Source organism: Harpia harpyja, chromosome 9 (assembly GCF_026419915.1).
Source record: "Harpia harpyja isolate bHarHar1 chromosome 9, bHarHar1 primary haplotype, whole genome shotgun sequence".
In the NCBI taxonomy this organism is placed as follows: Eukaryota; Metazoa; Chordata; class Aves; order Accipitriformes; family Accipitridae; genus Harpia; species Harpia harpyja.
The window spans coordinates 21,621,896-21,646,127 of NC_068948.1; the positions used below are offsets into that span (position 1 = coordinate 21,621,896).

Below are 24,232 nucleotides of genomic sequence, written 5' to 3' on the forward strand. Positions count from 1 at the left end.
CTTTGGGCATGCCTTCATGAAGATACAGGAGCAACAACCTTCAGCCATGATCCCAACGCACAAGGTTCAAAAAAGGAACCACTGAAGCATGAAGCAGCTGCCATTGCTTCCAAAATGAAAGGTGTCTCAGCCCCCACTGATGCCAAAGCAAGGGGACAACACAGCTGCTTAGAGAGTGATGCACAGGAACTGTATAGATGCAGTGTGGGTTCAGTCCCGGACTATAAGCAGTTGCTCAGTTCTAGCTTTTCCCTCTGTCACTGCTGGGCAGGGAGAACAGCTGGAACGTGGTTGCTCCAAGCTGCTATTGCAACATCTACACCGTCTTGTTCATATTCTGAGTCGTCTCCCTAAGCTGGCTTCTCTGTGCAGTGCCAAGACTTTCTTGCTTGGTTTTAATGTTCCTCTGCTACTGTTTTAAGCTACTTAAAAGACAAGGGGATGAAGTTAAACACAAGAACAGGGCACTCTTCATGAATCACTAGTTTCTGGGCAACAGCTGTTCTTGGGGATAAAGTAGTTCTTATTCTGAGCCACCCCAGCAGAAAGTAAGTAATGGAGGTTTCAAAGAAAAAAAAAATAAAGGAAAAAAAAGGAAAATTGTTTGGGTAGTTTTGAACAAAGGTGGCAGATACCACAGCTATTCACAGCATACTCAACTAGGCAAAGTTGAGAGTACATTAATTAACAAAACGAAATTACTTATTCTACTGCATTATCAGCCTAAGAGTGTGTTTGGTAGACCTTGGAACAGCCTCCCGGAAGACTGGGAAGAAGCTGGGCTCTCTGAAGCTTGCTGCTTTTTAATAATAAATAATACACTAGAGGGCATACCAGCCTGTACTTGAGCAAGCCTGTATCTATCTAATCACCCACAGAACCACCCTTCTGCCTCCGGTGACTGAGATGAAGTAATTTAAGGAGCCAAATTTGCAGTTAGCATTCAAAGATTTAAAAATCAACACGTCTCTGCTCTCCTACCTTTCCTGTTTGGTCCCAAAAGCCAAAGGCAGCCCCACACATGGCTGGCACTGCAGGTACAGGGGAAAGACGCTGCTCGCTGAAATTTCAAGTGACATGAGCTATTTGGGGGAGAGGAAGGGGTCTGCAGTTAGACCGTGCCAATAATGGGAGCCCTCTCTATAGATGCTCTTGCTGTATTTACAAATAGGTGTAGCTGCTTGCAAAGTACTCTGATCATTATTGAAAGGAATATGAATATGAAATATATACATACCCACAAAATGAGTAAGCAAGCAGGACAATATAGAAAAATAGGACCGAGAACAGCAAGCGAACAGAGCTCTGGAGTGTGAGCAAGAGAGAACAGAAACTTCACACCAGGCAAAGTGGCCTCATGCAGACATTGATCAGCTCAGCTGTACAAGGACGCAGGCTTCCCACCAGCTGACTGCACCTCCAAAGCCTGGCATCTGATGCAGGGTACCAGCAGCTTTCGGTTACTGAAATGCTGAGTTATGCAAATGCTTCACAACAAATTTTTGGGCATTTGGTGGTTATCAGTTTGCCAAGTAGCTAAGAACAGGAACAATTCAATATGGAGCAAGAAGCAACAGTTTAGCTGTAGACCAAACTAAAGGAATGGTTTTGGCATTCATAAACATGCAGCAAAGTTCTGACATAAGGTATTCAGTAAATTAGTATTAAGAGCAGCAATCCATGGGACTTGGAGAAAGGGGCTAAAATCAGATAACCTGTTGTCAAGTGTCAGTTTGAATTGGTTTTGGGTTTTTTTTGAACTCCAAAGTGGAACTTGAATTAGGACATTGAAAATCACTGTTACATAGATCCCTCTTCAGCGGGCACTGATCCAGCCTCCAGCCCAAAGCGAAGTTTCAGGCAGGCACCGAAGCGCCCCAGCAGGGCAGCGCACATACCAAGGTGTGGTGCCATCTAAGCAGCCTTGCCCATGCATTTTTAGCAACATGCAGCTCTACTAGTGTAGTTTCAGAGGTTATTCTGTACTTGACCAGCAGCTTAACCTGCTGTGACCCCTCCCATACCTGAGAAGGGGATCACTAGGCATTAGTCCTGGGCTGAATCGTACCAGTGGGGACTTCACCACTGATTTCCTGGTGCAGGTTCAGCTTACATCAGCTTGCTGCTGCACACCAGCCAAGGGCTGCTTTATTTCAACTGGCAACTGCAAACCTGGTATCACTTCAGCTTACAGGACATGGATTTTACCTTTGGCAAAGATAAAAGTTGTTTTTACAGGAAAACAAATGACAAATTTGTTGTCAGAAACTTAGCCAGGGAAATCAGCCTTATCAGAGGTCTGGACTGTGACCAAAGGACTGACGTCACTGCCAAGAGAAAAACAGAGCTGGGACTGGAACCTGAAAAAATCAGGCTGATGGGAAAGCTGCTTTCTGACCAGAGCCACTCTCTTATCATCAAATGGACTACATGAATGTCAGTAAACAAGCATTAGGATTTTGAACATAAAGAACAAGAGGTTGAAACAGTGGGAACAGGTACAGCAGGTGGCAGAAAGCCCAGCACTTATGCCAGGAGACTGTTCCATAATCAAAGTCTTAAAGCTCACTTGCTTAGAACAGCATGGGTGGCTCACCACCTTTTTACCAAGGAGCTGGATTTGACTAACAACCAGGTTCTTAAAAGAATTCAAATGAGCTCCTGCTGCAGATTTGAAGCGACAGAGATATGTGCTTTTGGCAGCGCAGCTCTCCATATTAAAGGGGCCAAAGCAGTGGTAAGGGGCCATTTAGGGAATTAAAACACATTGCAAGAATTACACTCCCCATTCAGCTGGTTGCATGCTCACCAGTTGCTCTGTAACAAATGGTGGGCTGCTGGCTTTAACTCAGTAGTGGCAAGAGACAGACCAGCTACAGGACATGAATACTCTTGACAGCCCCAAGAAGCTACCCAAGAACTTTGCTTCACAGAGATGGACTGCCTCCTCCCTGCCCACATTGCAAACACTGATCCATACAGTGGTAGATGTGATGAATGGCACAGGAGCTAGGAGCACTGGGGCCCAGCCTCCATCCTGTGCAGGATATTTTTAGCTTCTAGAAGAACTTTTCTTTGGCAAAGGTTCTAAAATATCTTTAGATCTAAGATAGAGCCTTACTGTAATATTTTAATCCAATTCTAAGAGATCCCACAATTAATAAACAGGTTTGAGCCAGGAGCCAAGACATTTTTCAATACATTCTTCTTTTGATCCCATTAAGTACTAACAGCTCTTTGTGTATGCACCAAACTTGGGTGTGTAGTTTGTTTTTGTTGTTCCTGAAATGCACCCTTGCCCACCTCAGTATCTGCAGTTTTTTCCAGCAGTAGCAGGGAACGAGTAGCTGGAAGCAAAACTTGCTGCAATCCAGGCACGGGGAGAGTGTCAGACATGAAACAGACCACTTCCTACCTGTGGATTGTGGAACTGGACAGCTTTCAAAGATCTTCTGGCTCAAAAGCCAGCAAGGAGACATTATCCCTTTGGTGCTTCTAGTGCACTGAATTGCAGTTTACCTAGAAAGCAGCACATCCCTGCATTGAAACCCGGGATTCTCCAACCCAGAGAGTTTAAGTGCTTAGTGTGCACAGAGACTATGCAGCAAAACCAGAGAAGTGGTTTGTTTGGGTTTTTTTTCAACAAATAAACTTAACCATATGCATCTCCCCAACTAAATCAGAACACAAGCAGTCAAAGCAGTCTATGTTTTAATGGAAAAGGCCAATGCCTTAACTACAAAATATATTAAAATACATAAATAAGTTACTGTAAGAAAATAACTGTTCCAAGGTTATACCTCTCTCTTGCATAAATACATTTGCACTTAAACTCTGATGCTTTCTTCATGAAGCTTTGGCCTGCATAATAACATTTCTCACCTGATGGCTTAACTAAAATGCTACCTTTGCAATTACTTCCCCTTACAGTGGAGTAGGGGACTGAATTAACCGCTTGTCATTACTGGTCCATTATCTGCCTGCTGCACGGAAACACTGCCTCTGTGCAACTGCTGCTCCCCCAGTCATTTTAAGAAGAGGCTGTTCCCACTCGCATTATCCTGAACAGCATGTTAAAGTTGTTGCTTCTTATTGCATCCCGACAAGCACTGATCACTTGTGTTTTCGGTTTGCCGACTGTAAAGAGAAAAAAAAGGAGAGAAAAGAAAAAACACTTCAGTTACTGAGAAACTGGTAAAAATACCTATTTGATCCAGTCTCAAAATGTAGGTGTTTCTTTCAAATATTTATTAAACACACAGTGAAATGCCACCTTTTTTCTAATATGTAAATAATATCCTTTTTTTAAAGAAGAATCAAATGTAGCTCTATTATAGGAGAGCTTAAAGGACTTATTGAAAGGGGAATGCTATATAGATAGACAAAATATCTCCTTCCCCAAAGACCTACAGAACTAATAATATAGATAAACTGCCCTGCTTAAGTTGATAAGTTTTGTTAAAGCAGAATTATAAATTAAGAACTGAAACACTACTTTAAAAATGTTTTTAAAATTGTGTTCAACAAAACTAGCAATTTCTATACCATCCAGAAAGCTGGAAACTGCTTTGAACTGTTCTTTCTAAAATCGTGATCCCAGATTATACTGGACACTCATAGTTGACTGTCAGAGGCAATTGGCTATGGCTGAGAAATGAAAGAGTACTTCTACTAATTTAGTTTCAGGCCAAAAAGTTTGAAGTCACTTAACTAATCCAGTTGGTCTCTGAGACACATCATATCTGCCTCACTGGGGTCCAAGGCTCCCTGCCCCATTCCCTCCAAACACACATACTTACCACGTAACCGCCCAGCCCTCTGAATTGCCTGATTCACAGCTTTCAGATTATTCAACAGCTCCGTGTGATTGTTGCAACGAATTTTGTATTGATTTATTAAATCTCTGTTAAGATCATACAGCTCTATGTACCGTGTCTTCATGTTTTTCCTGGGGGAACAATGAGTCCAGTTATTTGCATCTCTGGGGACAAGACAGTCATTCCTGGTTTGTCAATATCAAGGTAGAGTGATACACGGTTGTGATGGCTACCACAGTTACCCGCCTGTCTGCCAGCTACAAGACAACAGACTTGTCTAGACATGTTGGTTATACTCATTATTTTACGGAAAAAAAAAAAAGGTCTATTTTTGCAGTTACTGTATCCAGCAAGCCAAAGAAGAGATGCCACTTTCCCCAGTGAAAGTAACAATGCTCTGCAGTAGCTCAGACCACTTTACTGCTGCTCTTGACAGTAAAGATAGGACATTCGCAGAACACAGCAAATGAGAAGGAAAAGACTGACACTTTATTTCTTTCTTGGTGTTGTCCAAAGTTCACACACCACAGACAGCTTTTACTGCCTTCTTCCTCTAATGTATCTTTTCTAATTTATCTCACCATCTCGAGGTTGATTCACCCCACTGGCTCTATACTAAGCCCCTACCTTTGCCCTTTTGCCTTCCCCAGACTGGTTTTCCACCTAAAAAACAAGACAAGGCTCAAGGAGAGCTCATGGAGGGACCAGCAAAGGTACCAATTTCTACATCAACAGTTGTAACTAGGCAACCCCTGTAACACACACATGGTTTTTTGTGCTCTTTTTCTGCCTGCAAAGCAAAGACTGACCATTCTAAAACACACAAGCTAAGCAGCAATTGCTCACATGTCTCCCAGGAGTCGTGCATCTTCCGCCTGAACCAGCACACTGCGGATGAGGTTGGAATGTTCAGCCATATCGGCAGTGAGCCTCTGATTCACCGCATGGTGTTCATCCACCTGCCCAAGGCAAACAGTCACGAGAAAGGACCCCTGGCACTCTGGGCATATAGGTAATTGTTCAGGCTAAACCTTGGCCCAGTGTAATAGGAAATAACATCCCAACTTAACCTACCAGCATCCCTGGGACCATTCTCCTTCCCCTCACCCCCTGGCTGCCAGAGCAGTTCCTTGCCCTCAGAAGGGGGTGATGAGGCTGTGATACACACCTTACGCACTGACCCAAATCCACAGCTCAGTCTCCCAGACAACGCATTTACATTATTTCAAACAATCAACTGCTGGGGACCAAGAGTCTGTTCTACCGAACAAAGAATAAACAGAAAGTTGAGGGTGTCCCATTGTCCTTTGCGCAGAACATACAGCAAGCCACGGCTGGCCCATTTCCACAAAGAAGATAAAGCGGTTTAGAGATCCTCTCATACAAATGCCCCCACTGACTGCTTAACTGCCAATTTAGAAATGCCCAATGCCTCCTCACCTTGACCAACACTTTCCGCAATTCCTCGAAGTATGCAGGGAAATCCGCTTCCACCTGCAAATCTTCAATGGCCAGAAAGGAGGCCATTGACTGGATAATGTCACCAGCTAGATCAATATCATCTGTGTTGATGGAAATCTGTCAGAAAGGAAAGCAAGCACGTCAGCGCTCTTCCATGCCAAAACATCTCCCAGAACTGCCCAGCAGGACTGTCTTTCTAACAGTTACTCAGGCTCAAAGCAGTTCATTCTATCAAAAGGCAAAATTGTTGCACAAGCAAGCTCTATAGCTTTAAATAGATAAGGAGACAGTGGTTTCAAAGGGGCTTTTATTCAGGCCTGGGGCAAAGAGGCATCTGTGCATACAGGACTAGTGCAGAAGTTCCAGGCAGCCTTTGTGCCTCAAATTATGGCTCCCTGAAACCACTCTGTGCAGGAACAAATACCTTCCTACAGATCTGTAGTTTTCTTCATTGACTGGCCCTAGAATTTTACCCACTAACAGCAAACAGACCCAAAAGTTTCCACAAACATCCCTAAAACATGAGTGCTTCCTCTGTCCTGTTCAGTCCTTCTTCATTTTCACTACCTCATGTTGGCACCACCCTTAAGTTTCACCAGAGTATAATTAAACGGGTGTTCCCCTTATCCACGAAGGTACTCACCTCTCCGCCAGGCTTGATTTTGATGCAGAGCTGACCTGCATTACGAAGGGAAGTGAAGCAAACCTGAAAGGGAGCACTCTGAAACTCTGCATCCTCTGGTAGCAAGAAGCTCTGATTCAGCCACATAATAATCTTGCAAAAATAAAATTAAGAGCATTAGCCATCACCTGCGTGGAAAGCCTGGAGAACCACGCAATGCCCCTGCATGTGATGTGCACCAGGGCACTCTGTTCAGGGTACCTTGGAAATTTTGTTTACTAAATTTCATCCCCTAAACCCACATCATGAACTCATTAGAATAGGAGCAGCTGACTCCCTGCTCCAATGCTGAGTATTTGTAAGAAAATCAAATCCAACTACCAGAGACCACAGTCCAAGGTCAAAACATAAGCCCAGGGCTTGGAGAGCAGAGAAAGCTAGGAAGCAAGGCGTGGTTCTACTGCAAGAATTTAAAAAGGAAAGTTTCGTTTCATCTTGGTTTTTGCCTTGGCCATTTAACACAGTAAAGGTCATGCAAATATGGCAGAGCCCTACAGTTATGGGGGAAATAACCAGCTCTAGTTACTGCCATTCCACTATTCAGATCTTTTAGAACCAAAATGATAGCACCACTGCTCATCTATTATGAATCCAAGCCATTATTTGGGCACTGTACTGCCTTTTTCCTGTTCTCTGCTCATTTACAAAATTCGTCACTCACTATAGGGCTCCTGCCACTGGCATTCCATCAGTTGTCACACAGGAAACAATATCTGAAACACCTCACAATCTCAGGCCATTAGTTCCTGCAGCTGCAGGAATTCCTGAAGCAGGGACTACCTCAATTGAGGCATCATTTAAAAAACAGAAAAAAAGCACAGAGTCAAGTTGTAACACACAGACTCCAAAGGCCAGCAGTGCAGTTCACTGCATAATATTCCTTTGCTCTCGGCTATCGCAAGCTAACTGCAAACCCTCCACCTGCAGTATCTGTACGCAGGACTGGGAAACAGGAAGCAGAGCAGAAACTCACCCTTTGCGGTCTCTCATTCATTGTACAGTTAACAAAGCTCAGGGGCTCCGTGGCCGAGTCCAGGCTACTCAGGGCATACATTGAAAAGCGAGGAAGCTGTCTGGTCAACTCAAATACATGGAACTGTGTGCTGGAAGCAATCCAAAAGGAAAAACAGAGATAGTTACTAACATACCAGGGAGTCACCTATTGCAATGGTCCCTGGTTCTTTTTTAGCTGGCTACTGACATCAGCAGCTTCCAGCTATGTAATCAGCTGCTTACTGCTTCCCAGAAAAAATGCTAGAACTTGGAAGTTCCAGGCTTATGGCGTCACGAGGTTGAACGATTCCTCCCCATTGCTTACATTTTCTATAATCCTTCCAATGAAATATATTCTCTAGGCTAACACATTTATGATTTTACTATGTGAAAGGACATATTCTTTACAGGTTCAGTGAAGTCTTACTAAAAGCAATAATAAACATAAACAAAGAAAACAAGAAGAGAATTCAGTCCCATACATTCTTTCTGCAGTGGTTGGCTAGCTCTCAAAATATGCCTCCCTGTTCAGGGAAAGGATGCTGCTTCCTTTCCTGGGGCACTGCCAGTTCTGGCAGATGTGAGCAGGAAGAAAGTTGATGTCGAGTGTATATGAAGAGACATTTTATTTCTATGGGAAACTGGAAAAGTGTTGTCTTGACATCAGGCATATGCTACTTTCTACTTGCCCTGAAGACAAATGGGTTCAAATGGGTTTGTAGCTTGAAAGACACCACGGTGCCTCCAGGCTTGCTCAAGTACTTTGTCCAGAGCAGTCACCATTCAGGGCCTGGAGAGGCAGCCACTTAAGAGCAGGCAGCCTGGATACAGTCTCCACTTCCTTTTGCTTCCTCCAGAGACCCACAATAAGGCACCCTCTGGACAAAAAATGTTCACTGTTCCCCTAAAGGCAGAGCCCAAGCACAGCAGGTCCCAGTGACCCCAGAGCATTTAGACTTTGTCTGGACAAGAGCTCAGTATCACAGGTGCAACAGTGCTTTTAAGGAAGCATTCCAGCTCTCCTTCCAGTGACACAGAGAAGTGGGGCACCAGCTAATTAACAGTGCACTTCCCATGGAACAAACACGAAGCCACATTGTTGCTGTTTCCTGGTCACACAGTTAGCTCCGGAGACCAGGAGAGATCGCAACACAAAACTCACCTGTTCCTATAACCCACAAAGGCTTTGATGTGCAAATCCACAGGGACATCTTTGGGTGGAGTAAGGGGAACACGAACACAGCCGGAGAGGTTCTGGAGACTGGGGTGTACCACGTGGCTCTCTCCTTCAAATATGCCCTCAGCAAAGATCAGCACAGCACGGATGATTGTGTCTTAGCAACAGGAAGAAAAAGCAGTTTCTAAATTAACAGCTGTCCTCTGGAAACAAACCACCGCTGTTTTCAGAATTAAGCACAGTCAACCCTTTACACCCCTCCTCTGAATTGTTAAAATATCCCAGATGACCAGCACTACCACATCTGGACCTGATTGCATCCTCAGCACACCTGGTGCTAGGTGCATTTGCTATCTTGGGGCAGTTCCAGTTTTGCATATAAAGCCAGCTGAGGTCCAGCTGCATTCACACAACGTTCTCACTAACACAGTCATAGGTTAATGTTTAAAGTCAACACAAGGAGTGTTGCAGAGATCACTAAGACTCCTTTCATCCAAGTTAAATGTTAATTGCCTTGGAAAGTAACACATAACAAGAAACAAATTCCATCAAACTCCTCTCCCGAGACCCATCAAGGGAACACAGCTTGATTCAAAACTCTGTGAAAGGAAAGCAACCACAAAGGGGAAATTACAGACAAAGGGGAGACAGGCAAGTCATCACCTAAACGTTTGCATGATTTACGTTAAATCAATGTCAATGGTTGCAGGTTACCACTCACCATTTATGGTGGAAATACACAGCTCCACATGGGCAGACTGGCTGTCCGAGCCCAGATTAACCGAGAGGGCTGTCTGGAGTTGGGTATTTGCTGGAATCACACCTCTCTGCCCATCAGCTTCCTTCAACTGAGCATTCAGTTCAGCCTGTTGCAAAACACATACCCTTCAGTACCATAATTTCAAGATTTTCATTCAAGCAACCTAGAAAACACATGCATAAGTTCTTTTTTCTTGCAGAAGGTTGCATTACAGCGATTCCCAGACACTTCACGTTGCTATGAATAGCAGCTGGATTAGACATGGAGCTGTGGACACCTTCGCTACAATTTGTTCAAGTGCTTTATTGTCAATGGAGCCCAGCTCTCTACCCAAACCTTTATTCAAAAAATCACTTAACATATATTCCATTTTAAGCACAAGCTTATATAATTCCATGCTTTTGCTATGGTGGTCATTTACTGTTCAAATATGAGTCTGCTCCTTTCCTCAGACTATTTTTCCAAGCTCTTTATTTCTGCACCTTCACCATCAGGCCACAAGTGCAATTCCTATACCCTGGCAGTGCTCCCATTCACCTGATCCTCTCAAACAATCCCCTCTGACCCCCAAGTTGGTTCATGCATTGAAAATTACAATTTGCAGTCATAAGCCAAAGCACAGGGCTGAAAAGAATCCAGCTCCAAACACAACTGCTCTGGCAAGCCGAAGGAGCAAGGAAAATGTTACTTACTAAAATAGAAAAAGCAAGTTCTGAACTTGCACAAGGAGCAAGCCAGATGCAGAAACAGGAATCCCCAGTAGACAATCTTGCTGCATCCTAGCAGGTTACAGCTCTGACTTGTCTGGACTGCCCCACGACCACTTCCCAGCTTACTCTGGGTTTATAGCAATAGGAAGGTGTGTTTTGGCCCTACACATTGTTTAAGTAGTACCTTTGCATTTTCCTCATAATTTCTTAATTCCAGCAGCAGATTTTGTTTCTTTTGACTGAGTTCTCGGATCAGATCCTGCTCAGCGCTTGTATCCATTAGGTTTCCTTTCAACTCCTCACCTCCTGGCAGATAGCCTCGGACTGTACAGAAACAAAACATAGCCAACTCCAGTAAAGCCTTTCATAGCCTCCCCAAAACTTTAGTTTCTGTAACAAGACCACCTTGTACCACCTCAGCAGCAGACACTAATTCTGGTCTTTAGCTGGTACCATTCAGCTGAAAACCTGAGCATTGATTTATACCCACAGCAGCTCTGACTTTCCTGGTGATTAGGACAAGACAACTGCACATTTAAAAAAAGAAAAAAGGTGAATTTCCAACCTGTCTTAAAGCTGTCTTCGCCTGACCAGACAAGTGCAGCGCCCAGTCCTTTTGCAAGAGGATTCCCACTGCAATCATTCTTTCAGGTGCTTAGGCAAGTTTGCAATTATGCAAAATTAATAAAATGTGTACCTGGATTTCTAGAGCTGGTCAGAGGAGTTGTTACTGTCTGGAAGTGACTGTAAGTCACTGTCAATCAGCCAGTAAACAAGATTTACCCACAGTAGTTTTTCCCCAAATCAAGGGATAGTTCACTTCAAGGGGTAAGACCTGTTTCCCAGTAGCCCAGTGGAGCACAGAGTTATGGAAACATCTCCAACTGCCTGTGGAGACAGAAGAGCTGAACAGATGATGAGACAGAGACACTTGCTAGGAACTTCCATTTTGCTCTGGGGCTGTGTGCTCTGATTGCAGCTGACAATAAAAGCCAGGGTCAAAAATCTTATACCTGTGAAGAATATGCTGCCTATGTAACCCCTGCAAAAAGTTGCAGGAAACTTGAAAAGCATTCAGCATGCACACTGTCCTCTGATGAAAGGACCTGCTTTATTATTTCTGAGTGAATCATTCATTTAAAATGAGAGCAAGACAGAAAATACACTGAAACACAGAAGAACACCTCATGTGAAAGGATGCTGGCCCCAAACAGAACTCTAATGACAAGGACTATGAGAATGCATTGTCCATATAACCCCAACAACAGGGCCATTACTGTTTAGGAACACCTGAAGGCTCCAGCCTAAAGGGATCCCCGTTGTGCCAAGGTTTGTTTATGATGGACTCATCAGAAAAGGATGATCATGTTAGTGATATCAACCTACACAACTCTGCTAGGACAAGGTATCTTCAGAACTGTGCACAACGTTGCCCTTCTGTAAGCTTGGGAAAAAGGTTTATATGCTGAAGCCCAAGCGCAGCAAATCCCTGCAGCCTGTGATTAAGACAGACAGCAAAACACTGTGCTATTTAACAAGGACAGGCTTTTGTTCCAAATGGGTTGTGCCAGACCTGCTTGTCTCAGGCCACTGACGCCAAGCAGTCGGATAATCACACCAGTGTCTTTCCTGAAGCCATCCCTGTAAATTCATGCTGAGCTTATTTAAATAATCTGTGATCGTATTTGTTTCCACTCACAGTAACGAGGTCTGACTTCTTGAAGGCATGGTGGGATAAATCCACCAGTTCTGCAGTCTCAGGATAGCATTTTCCAGGAAACAAAGCACTGTTAACATCTAAAATTTCTAATATAAAGACTATTCACCTTTAGAAGAAAACCAAAACACACACACCCTTAGCTTTCTAAACACCTTTACCCACTGTAAAATCCAAAAATTATCACATATAGGAAAAAAATTTCCTATACATTCATCTATAATAACATTGCCTGGAGAACCACAGTCTGTACTGAATATAGTTATCTTTGCATGATTAGGATGGGACTTCTTCTGTTAGGCAAATGAATTTTTATGGCTTCTTGGATCATAACAAAACACACACTGATTATCACAGAGAAGGCAATATTCAAAATCCTGTTTGCAGATAGCAAAACTCAAAATTCCCTTAACTTCGCATAAAGCGAAGGGAATTTGGCACACAAAAATGCCTATGGAACTGAAACAATGTTTAGCTAATCCGAGATGATGTGATGTACCTGATATTATTGTGTATTAAATGAACATCCTGAAGAATGCTCTTACCTTCACCGTCAACTGAACAGCAGATTAACTGGGTGCTCCCATCCATTCTGTAATCCCCCTCCACCACTCCTGCAATCGAGGAAGCAAAATTGTCCTTAAAGATGACCTCCCCAGTTCGGTCACTGCGTGCATCAACCTGGAACAACAAAGAGTTCCAAGGCACAGCATGAACAGAAAAGCTAACTCCCAAAATATATGTCATGCCATACTCAAATGAGCTGCTAACCAAAAGCCAGCTCTGGTCACAGAACTGCAGGTTAACGTGCAGCTCTGCTGGATCAGAACACCACATGTGGAAAAAATACCATCAAGAAATGACCTCTAGACAGACTCTGCTAGAAGGAACTGCACTTCAGGGATATTTCCCTAAGTTACAAACAAGAGGAAAGAAGGGGACTGCAAGTCTGCACTTGGAAGGTTATGCACACATGAATGCAGCAATGATGGGACTAAACCAAAAATAATCTTAATGCAGTATTTACAACCTCTCCTCTTAGCTGCAGCCCTTGTGTGGTGAATTATTTTTATGAACAAATACCACAACCTTTAATTATCTTTCACTGGAGAAGAACGGCAAGGGGGGGCTCAGTTCCATGTAGTGTGTCTTTTCCAAAGCACAGGACCCAGCATTAGTCTTTCTAGGAGCTAGGGACTGTTTCAGACCAACAAGCAGGGCAGAGACTACCAGTGGAAAAGAACAGAAAAAGGTGCAAAGCAAGGAGAGGTTCTCTCTTCAACAATGCTATACACCTAATCCAACATAAGTTACAACATATCTGGGCTCTAGACTGCCAGCTTGATATGAAGTTAATTAAATTCCCCCAGGCTAATGAGAGTCATGAGAGGTGTGAAGGGAAAAGCATAGCTTTACAAAAAAAACCTGGCAAGCTGCATCCAGGAGAGATTTGGCAGCTAGAACAGTCATTTCTAGCAAAGGGGAATACCAAGCAACAGGCTTAAGAGACTGAGCTGTATAGAATGCCTTTACATACAATTAAATAACGCTTGATTAATCCTGCCATAGTCAAGACTGACGCTGCTCTCCTGTTACATAACCACTTTGTCTTCCCTGTAGTTTGAGAACATTCAGGAAACATCGCAGAGGATTATTAGCATGTCCTCAAGACACAGCTGAAAAGAGACACTCAAGAGCTCTAGGATGTGACATATGATCTCTGCTACCATAGAAACAACTTACCACACCTTAGCAATAGACTCTGAGCTAAGCAGTAGAAGCAGCTTTTCTCTGATCTTGCACTTGGCACATGATTCACCAGCCAAACTAGGTTTTCTGCAATAGTTCTTCAACACTCAGCTTTCAACAGTCTTTTTAATTTTTTAGCTGTTCTCCTTCAGAAAATTTAACAGCTTGCCTCAAACACAGCTTCCAGATCTACAGCTCCTCATGTTCCCCCTGTATAAACTCACCTTCCCATTGGACCAGCCAGTGATCAACTCACACACACCATCAGAGTTCAGGTCAAACGCATGTATGCTCATTGCATGATTCTTAGACTGAGGACAGAAAACAAAGAACAAGTTAAGCTTGGATATGTTTTCTAAATTGCACATGCTTGACATATGCAAGACACTGGAGTATGAGGCTACAGAGATTACAGAAAGGAGTACAAAAATATCTCTTAACAGGAAGTTTGAGCATCACTATCCCTAAGGTCACACACATCTGAAATCTTAGCCTTTGCATTAAAAATCTAGTTCACTGCTCTCAAAGGACCTGATCTTTCCTAAGCAGATGATTAGAACTCAGAAAAACAAAGTGTAAAAAGCCAAATTCTCTAAGAAAAAAGAAAAAAATCAGGGTTTCAAGATTGTCATAAAATGAGACAACTGAGGAAAGCCATTAGCCTCTTCCTGCCACCTCCTAAGAAATCCCTTCTCTTATTACTATTAAATAGACTGCTCTAATCTGTGTTATATTAAGAATATTAAAATGAGCATCAGGAAAGGATCTTGCCAATATGATTTGCTGCAGCAGCAAATTGCTCTTGATGTGAAAAATTAGCTTTGAACATAGGCAATGCAAGATTAATTCAGTCTCTGAAAAATGGTTTATCGACTCAACAATAGAGCCAGAGGCATTTTCTAACAGTGAACTCAAATTTCTCTGTTGCTTAAACAACCCTACGAAGCTGAAGCATCCCTAGTTGTATGGCTGTATCAGTGCTCTTTAAGCCATCACCAACAGTCCCAAAATCACTGAAGGAACTGACACAGTATTAATTTTGCATGTATCTATAAAAATAGGTAGGTTTTGTAAGAACAGAGTTACATTAAGTTCTATGCCCAGCAGAAAATTTCAAGTTCATCTAAGGAGTCAGGATAACATCAGAACGACCTGAGATCATGTACCAAATCTCATAGCAGCCTTCAAGCATTCAGTGATGATATTCCAACACTGGACTAACCTTAATCCTCCAGTAGCGGGCTGTCTTGTCATAAACTCCGACCGTGCCATTAGCAAGAGCATAGCCAAACCGACTGCCATACATGGGGCTAAGTGCAGTAATAGTCTTGTGGGGGGAAAGGAGGGAGAGAGAGGATACAGGAGTGAAAACTTCTGCAACTTCAAGTAACAGAGAACAGACTACACAATCTCTCTATCATATGAACTGTACCATACTTAAATGGTAAGTAAGCCTATTGTAAGAAGCATTAAGTACTAAACTATTTTTAAAAATCAGTTTGAAATCACTGAAGGCCTTGTAGGATTCCCTCACACAATCTGCATTGCCAGTTTTAAGATACACTTCTGCAAAGATTACAGAATTGCCCTCAAACAGTGTACTTTGACCAAGTATTTCCTACCACAAGCAGCAACACAAATGCTCATAGGATTCCTGCAGTCATCAGTGCTAACAAGTTTTCACTGAAAACCTACTCCAAACACACAACATTCCTTAAGCTGCAGGAGCTGAGGATGCCAAAGGGTTCAACTTTACAAGGGTTGGGAAAGCCCTAGAGATATTATTGGTAGAAAATCTTTGCCCAAGATTAGTGAGATAAAAATTAACAGCTCCCACAGCTGGAATTCTTTGGAACACAATTAGAACACCAGGCTACATATTACCTGAGTAAGTAACAGCTCCAGGGAAATACCTGAGAGTCATAACTCAGCCTGTTTCTCACTCTTTTTAAGACCCCTTACCGTACAATTCTTCATTGAGCTAAGGCGCTCAGTGCTTGGAAATGCAGGTTTTTCTGTGCACTAAGACTAGAGATTTTAATGTCAGCAGGAACAATTGCAATCGTCTGTCTGGTCTTCTTTACAACATAGCACAGGAGACTTCCTTAAACTAAATCCTTCACCAACTAATTAAGAACTCAGCTGACTGTGCTCCTCAATTTTTTTTTACATAAAACACAGTTCCCAACCCCTTTATCGTTCCCTCTCACGACCTTCTCCAAAGCCTTTCCCAAGTATCAAAACCCTCTAAATTGCGAGCACACAGTAAGCACAGAAGACCCCAGCAACAGTCAGAAATTCAGAAAGGTAGCAATGCTCCCTTTATACCCAACTGTCCATTTATAAATTCAAGAATCACAATAGTCTATGGCTTCAGTTTCACAAGAGTAAGTGATTAAACACAGAAAATACAAACTATTCAAGTCTTCCAAAACAAGCACAATGTATAAAGCCATTGTTCCCTGAATTTACCTTCCTAAAAAGAAAGGTTTTGGTCCAGCTGTGTCCTTTTAAATTAGAACAGTAGGATTGTAACAGGCCTCCTAAGACTCTGCAAGTGCGAATTTAAAACAACTCTACTGTGAATCTGGAAATAAATCACACATGAGAGTGATGGACCTTTAGCTTCCCTTTAACTAGAAATCACAACATGAGTCTAGACTGGCTAGCGTGCAGACAGCAGAATGTGTTATAGGCCCAGTTCTAATTCTAGCTATAGCAACAGCTTCCTTTCCTAGAACACTGCACAAATTTGTCCTTCATAGCTCTTCCTAAGTGGTTTAATAGCTAACTAAGCCTTTTAGCCCCAACTTGGGCAGCAGGGAGACCTCAGATCTTCAGGGATAAAGGTCCGTAACATGTCTTTACCCTGGGCCCAGAAGGGTCATGAGAAGGCTAAGAAAACTCCTAAATGCAATTAAAAAGGTATATTACTCCCTTCCAAGCAACCAAAATTTAACAGTGGGGATCTTCTCTCAGTTCTTAAGCTCAAGGGCACACCTTTTATTTATCCCTCTGTAAACTTATCTGCCCCATGCTTTACTTTAGGCACTGCAGCCCTGTTTATACAGCCAGCATGTAACTCCAATTGCAATATAAACCTCCAGTTTTGCCTGAGCAAGACCTTCCTACCCTGCCATGCACCGTCTGGATACACATGGGGGCAAGTTACTTAATCATGATTGTGTCAACGCATTTGAGGAAAACTGTAGAAGACATTCTTTTGCTCAGAAGGCACTAAGAGCTTCAATCACAATCCAGTAACCTTAATCACCTTCAGACAGGGCCCTGACTTTCAGTCAAGCAATAGTTACTTTTCTCAACCCAGTGAAACATTTGTAAATAAACAAAGCAAAAAAACCCATGCATAATGAAAGGTATTATTAAACTCTAACTTTTGCAGTTCTAGCAGAATAGATACTGTGTCAAATAGTTAAGTAACTATTTAACTACACAATAAATTTGAACCAGAGTAACCAGAGAAGCTTTACAGTACACAATACTTTCACCTCCATCAGCAATTATAACAAACATTAGCCAGAAGTAATTTACCTCTGTCTCTGACATTTCTGCCAGGATCTCATCTTCTTTAAACACCCGAATGTCAAAATCTTCAGAGCCAACAAGAAGCTAGGAAAAAAAAAAAAAAGTATACCTTAAAAAATAGTTATTCAAGCTAAGGAAATAAAAAGGACATACTCCAGGACCCAGAGGGCAAATAAATATTCCAAGTCCAGCAATGAAGAGGTTTTAACAGCTGTACGAAAAGCTGCCAGTGGAACAAAAGGTACCCTCTGCCAAGACAAGATTTCAGAAGTCTCCCATTGATCAATTATTAGTTATACTTTTTTTGTCGAGCTAGACTCTACAAAAGCATAGTGAAATATCCAGGCTAGGAATGAGAAAAGATACTTTGGAGCATCAGGGCTATGTTCTTTTCTTACTGGAAGAGATTCAGTGTTGTAATTCGTAACTGCAATTATACGCATCAAAAATACTACATTGCCTGTGTTGGAGCAGGAGACCTGCAACTCAGTTCTGACTTGTACTACATGGGTTCAGAGAAGCAGCGACTCCCAGTTACTGGCCTGTGAGCAAACAGCTGGGAAAAAAAAAAAAAAATCATTGCTTAGCACTGAACAGCCCTCATTTAAAAAAAAACCTCAAAACCAACAAATCCAAGTATCAAACCATCACTGCTCCTCCAACCTAAATGGTGGCTGCCACTAGCGCAAAGCATGGGTAAAACAAGCTTTAACTTGATGTAAATGGTTATACAAATAGGACATCAGTACTGAATTGGGTCTCCTGCATTACCATTCCTTATCATTTCCTATATCTTAGTTCCTTTCCTGTTTCCTAGTTGAGCAGCTAGAAGGTATTAACTGAAAAGGAGCCCCATGGAAAAGCACTTTCTAAAGATGGTGACAAGACACGGCTTCTATTTTGCAAACTGAGAAACCAAGGAACAGATCTGCATAGTGCCTTGCCCATAAAGTCATCCATCAAATCAATGACAAGCAGAATTATAAATGAAATTTCAAAACCTGGTAGTACCTTTCCCCACTGGAACCGATGAGTCTTCCATCTTTACTTGGCAGAACAGACACAAATCCATACTGAAACTGGATTTTTAAAAAGGTTACAGGCTTTTTTTTTTTCTTCCAAAGTAAAGGTGCTTCAAATTATGACAAACTAAATTACACCAAGCTAAGCTTACTGTAGTTATGGAAATAACTTACAAAAAAACCATATGTAAGAGGTACAGATTTCTTGACAAGTCACAACTACTAGCAAAAAGTGACCAGCTGAAAGCACAGAATCCTGAAACAATTACTGGTGATGCTGCATTTCCCAGAGGTGCCTAGGAGATGTTGAAGATGGTTTTTTTTTCGTTTAGTTTGATTCAACTTGTCCACCTCAGTGGCTTTCATTCCACTAGACTGGAATTTGAAAAAGCAACGAAAAAGTTTCCCCCCCCCAAGTCATTGACAAGATGGGAGAAAGTAACCTGTATCAATCTAAAATCTTGAGGACAACAGTGACTACAACAAATCAGTTTTGTTAGCTACTAAGTGACAGAAGTATATTCATGCAGTTTTAAAATCAGTCAATTTTAAATGTAGACATGTTTTTACTGGGGCAGGAAGAACGGAAATGAAGCTAGCACACCCACTTATCAGGTAAGACACGAAGTGATAAATAACAGTTTAAAAAGATGCTTCTGTGCATTTTCTCAGAACTTCAATTTTAAACCAGAGGCGGTTTCACAAAAGCCACAAAAAAGAAAAAACAACAAAAAAAAACAACAGCAAAAAAAATGTATCACCTAGATAATTAAGATTAAAAAGAACCCTAAAAAAAAAGTCTCAGCAAATGCGTGCTGGGCTAACTGGCAGGGTAAGTTAGTTGGATAATGCATCCAACTCTGCTTAGCTCGAAGCAGCATCAGATTACACTAACTGCTGAGAATGAAACTTTCTCAAGCAGAAAAAACAGCTAAACAACAAAAAAACACTTAGAAGCACAAATGCCAAAACATTAGAGCCATAGATCAGTTTCCTGGTTTCTGAATCTTTATACACTGTCTCCACTTTCTATAACCACCTCTCAAGCACATTAAAAAAAATACACCCTAAGAGAAGCTATGCAGAAATTGACTGGAAAATCTGAATTTTTTTCCACTTCCTGAAGATCCCAATCAAGCAAAGGGTCTGTGATCAGTTCAGTTCATTTATAAAAAACACATAAAAGGCGTAGAGGCCCTTTACACATCACTATAAACATTACATAGTCCAAGTAAACTTTCCAAACAAGGATTTTTGGGGAACTAAACAGAAAAAGCTTAAGAAATTATGATTGAAATTGAAAGACAGATGACAAAAGTAAATATTTTTAGCATGGTGATTTAAGATCATATTTACTTGCATCTGACATATACTAGGAAGCCATTACTTTTCTTGAAGACTCATTTATAAGCACGATCCTCACTTCATTCAGGATGGAAGAACACTTACTACAGAGAATGCCATACAAATTCACATCTTCATCCATCCCTTGCAGCCTGCATGATCAGAATGGCAGTTGTTTCCTATTGTTTGTTTCACACCTTATCAGCAAGATGCTTGTTACAAGTTCTCTTCATTTTAAATCAGAAAAGCAAAGAGTATTTCATTTCCCTATGTCACTATGAAGAAACAGGAGGACGGGATGTGAAGAGAGATTTCTTGATTTTACCAATCGTAAGTGAGGCTCTTCACAGCTTTTTAAGAGCTCACTTTTACATGTAAGATGCTTGCAAGTTGCTTCTCTGACATTTAAAAAAGTATTTATAACCATATTCAAGAAACACCACTGAAACAGATGCCCTGCAACTGATGATCACAAGCATTTCATTGTATTTCTCCTGGTGTAGTTAAGAAAAATGAGAGAAGTTTCCATTACAGCTAGCAATTGGTTCACCAAAGCGCGGCAGTAATGCTGTAAAGATGCCATATATACCTAGTTTTACACACTCTGAGTAGCGCCAGAGACCAGCGCTACTCCGTATACATGTGCTGAGCATTTGTGCACGTCTTTGCTGGACCGGAGTCTGAAACAGGCACAACTTCCACGCCGGGATCACTTTAACTGGTAAGGTAAGTCCGTTGTATTTGACAACCCATGGGTTTTTATTAGCATTTCACTACAAGACCATGAAAAGAGCTGAATTCACAGGTAAATGGTTACAAACCTCGGTTTTGCCATCACCATCAAAGTCACACAGTGCCAATGAACGAACATTGTCTCCAGTAACCTAAAATGAGAAAGACAATCCTCAATACTGATGATAGCCATCAGAAGCGAAACTAGTTTTATTATCTCAGACTGCAACACAACAGACATAGTCAACATTCAAGCAACATCTGAGTGCACTGAGTACACAACCAAAATAGAGTTTAAGGTCTGAGATAAATTAAGAAAGATCAACAACCAAATTAATATTTATCATATTAAAAAAAAAAAAATCAAGAGGAATTAATGCCATTGAAAGAATCTTGCAATAACATCAAAAGCATTAGGCATAGCCTTACTGTCCAAAAAAGGTCATTTCCTTCATAATCAAAGCCCTGCAGGGCACAGTTTCCACCAATAATAGCAAGTGGAGATGAAATATCTCCCAGCTTTCCAAGAACTATTGCATTGGCTCCATCTGAAACCTACAGAGAAACATTAAAGGAAAAAGAAACAGCAGACAATGAGACATCAGAGTACACAAATCAAAAAGAGAGCTTCCAACATTATCAGTATCAGTTTAGCTGAGCTCTGAATGCCTATTAAATTTTTTAAATTTTGTCTTGCTAGGTGACATGTGACATATTATGAAAATTTGCTCTCGCGTGTGCCTACAGATGTACATCACATTGGTATTTTTCTTTTGAAATATTCCAGATATTCTAAAGGCAAAATGTTCTGAATACAGCAACACAACTAACACAAAGAACAGAAGCATAATTGACAAAGTAATGTAAAAACTGTGATCTTTAGAACAGAAAGAAAAAGAAAACAATAAAGATACTAAAAAAAGTAGACAGTTAAATTAACTTGCCTCTCTGTAAAACAAATCCGAGTTGTTATATACGTCGTAAGCCAGTAAATTAGTCTGTGTTCCAACCAGAAGACAATCATAACCAAGCTGAGGGTTCAGCACTCCCGAAGCTAGACAAGTGATCCCTTGATTAATGTTGAGAAGAGAAATGTCCGAATCTTGGTTACTTTGCACCATTCGGTTTGTGCTCGTTCTCTGTCCTCGGGCATGAGGATTATGAATAAAAACCTGTAGAAACAAAAAGATAAATGTTATCACAAAGCATGTATGTGTTTGTATACAAATATTAAAGACTACTGTTTGGGTAATAACTGCAATGGGAAAGAAAGGCATTCACTCAACCAAAGTGAGGACAAAAGACTGGGGTTTTTGCTGACAATATTGTTTCTGACAGTTATTCTTTAAACTACACCAGAACAAGGAAATGGCAGGAAAAATCCTGCCCTGGCCAGCGGAGTTGTGCCACCATTGTTTTGTTTGTTTCTGAAAATGGCAACTGACAGGTCTTCAGAGTAAGACAAAAAAAGCAAACCAAAGCAAACAACAACAAACTAAACGAATTATGTCCAGCTGGTAACAGTGTTACCAAAAAAGCCCAAACATTTAGAACAATTTACCTGGTACCTATCTGTAACCTCCATATGTAGGTAAGCACGGTTAATTTAAAAAAGGGGCCTGTGATAAATAAGTTTTTATTCTCACTGACCAATATTCAGTCACTGTAATTGTTTCCAGCAGAAACAGGGGATCAGAAGATATTATGCTTAATAGCCTTTGCTTTATGGCTGTACAATCTCTCTCTCAAACAAGCCCTTGCTCTAAGCTGTTCCTAAATGCTCCAAAATAAAATTAATAATAATGCTGGGAAACATCACAGATGAACCAAGTTTGTATTTACAGCAACCTAAATGCCTCTGTGGGTTTATGCTTCAACCTCTGGTTTTTTTATTAGTTAGGTTGTATTTAACCCTCTTTTGTTTGTATTTCAAACAGAGCACACACAATGTTTTCTGTTCCCGCAAGGCACTGTTTGCATCACCTACAGAAACCTTAGTGTTGTCCCACAAACAGGGTTTGTTTACCTGGTGTGCAAGCCAATAACACACAGAGTTGAGGTATTTTCAAATTAATTTCACTGATGCACATGAATGGGTGCCTGTCTCAAGACAGCACACCCTTGTCTCAAAAATTCTCACATTTATACACTTAACTAATACATATTCATTATTATTTTCCTTAATGATTGGTTCTTTCTTCTTCACCCCTCATGTAAATGAGTGCACAGACTCTGTCTTCTTCCTTCGTTGTCTTCTTTTGAGTAGGTGGTATCATTTGAGTAGGCGGTATCATTTGAGTAGGCGGTCAATGAGTTGGTGGTTGAGATCTCCCCCGTAGGAATTACCTTTTACCTACTTCTTCCCTAATCTTGGCAGTTCCAAGCAGTTCCAAGCAGTTCTTCAAGGTTTATTGACCAGGCTACAATCCATTACCTTTTAAGACAGAAGCATAAAGCCCCACTGTCTAGTAGTTAGTTCCTAAACCCTAAATCATGTCCAGTTACTGTTTCCCTATTTTAAATATTAACTGATGGGGGCTCTACACAGGGCTTTAGCAGCTCCCTGGTTATTTCAATCATATTATACGTATTAATTGATAAACTTAGCACCGTTTCCTTTATCAGCACCGAGCTTAGTCCGTAACAGCGCTAAGGCTCACTGCTGTAACTGAGAACAGTACAGTAAAACCCACGGCTTGAAAAAAAATCCCATTGCCCGCTAGAAAATGGGAAAGTTTCCTTGGCGACTTGGGTTACCAGCTGCTAATTTTTTGCAAACTGCCTGTTGCCACAAAGCAGAGCTTCGAGTGTCGCGTCCCCCCCCTCCGTGCCTGCAGACAGCTCCGGTGCCTCGGCCGCAGACTCTCGGCCTATGGACAGAGAAGAAGCAAGCAAGACCTCTCTCCCCTGCACGGCTGTTCCAGCGGCGGGCAGGGATGCCGGCCGGCGTTAACACCGTTCTCTGCTGCAGGCCCCAGGGCGGCACCGGGGCTCCTCAGCCCAGCGAAAACCCCCGAGACACGCTGTGACCTCGACAAAGCCGCCGGGCGCCGCCGGGCCCCTCCGCCGGGGCGAGCAGGGCCTGCCGGCGGGAGAGCAGCCGCTCCCAGGGGCGGGGGACGCCCCGGCAGCACCACCACAGCAGGCCCCGGCAGCCGCCGGCCCCCGAGAATGGCCTTTTCCCCTCAGCTCGGCGGGGACACGGAGCCCCCCGCCCCGGCCCGGCCCCGTGAGGAGAGACGGGCGGGATGGCGGGCCGCGCCGCCCCGTTACCTTGCCTGCCTGCGTGGCGGCCGCCAGACAGGGGTGCGTCCCGTCGTACCGGCCCAGCGCCACCATGCGGGGCAGGATCTTGTGGTTGAGCTTCAGCGTGAACACGGGCACCAGCATGATGGCGGGGGTGGGAGAGGCGAGGCCGGCCCGGGGCCTGGGCCCCGCCGCCGGACGCGGACTCCGCCGGCGCCGGGCACCGCCCGCTCGCGCGCGCCGCCGCGACGTCAGCCGGGAGGGGCGGGGCCGCGG

The 24,232-nt window shown here is 42.5% G+C and overlaps 1 protein-coding gene across 1 annotated transcript; it reads right to left on the bottom strand.

Moving 5' to 3' along the window:
- Positions 1–3,694: 3,694 nt before the first annotated feature.
- BBS2 (Bardet-Biedl syndrome 2) lies at positions 3,695–24,197 on the bottom strand. Its single transcript, XM_052795737.1, has 17 exons — positions 23,984–24,197; positions 21,655–21,882; positions 21,140–21,265; positions 20,800–20,862; positions 17,619–17,696; positions 15,289–15,393; positions 14,291–14,377; positions 12,863–12,998; positions 10,785–10,924; positions 9,852–9,996; positions 9,116–9,287; positions 7,934–8,063; positions 6,922–7,053; positions 6,258–6,395; positions 5,664–5,776; positions 4,800–4,948; positions 3,695–4,137 (listed from the first exon to the last, which is right to left on the bottom strand). Exons 1-17 carry the CDS (start codon positions 24,098–24,100, stop codon positions 4,031–4,033), a joined length of 2,166 nt encoding a protein of 721 aa, XP_052651697.1. The 5' UTR covers positions 24,101–24,197; the 3' UTR covers positions 3,695–4,030.
- Between the last annotated feature and the right edge of the window lie 35 nt (positions 24,198–24,232).

Coding starts and splice junctions, on each gene's coding strand:
- BBS2 (XM_052795737.1), bottom strand. CDS start 24,100: ATGCTGGTGCCCGTGTTCACGCTGAAGCTCAACCACAAGATCCTGCCC. Junction 12,999..14,290: donor CTGGCTGGTCCAATGGGAAG/GTGAGTTTATAC, acceptor TTGTTGTTCCAG/GTTGATGCACGCAGTGACCG. Junction 6,396..6,921: donor AAATCAAGCCTGGCGGAGAG/GTGAGTACCTTC, acceptor CCTTTCTGACAG/ATTTCCATCAACACAGATGA.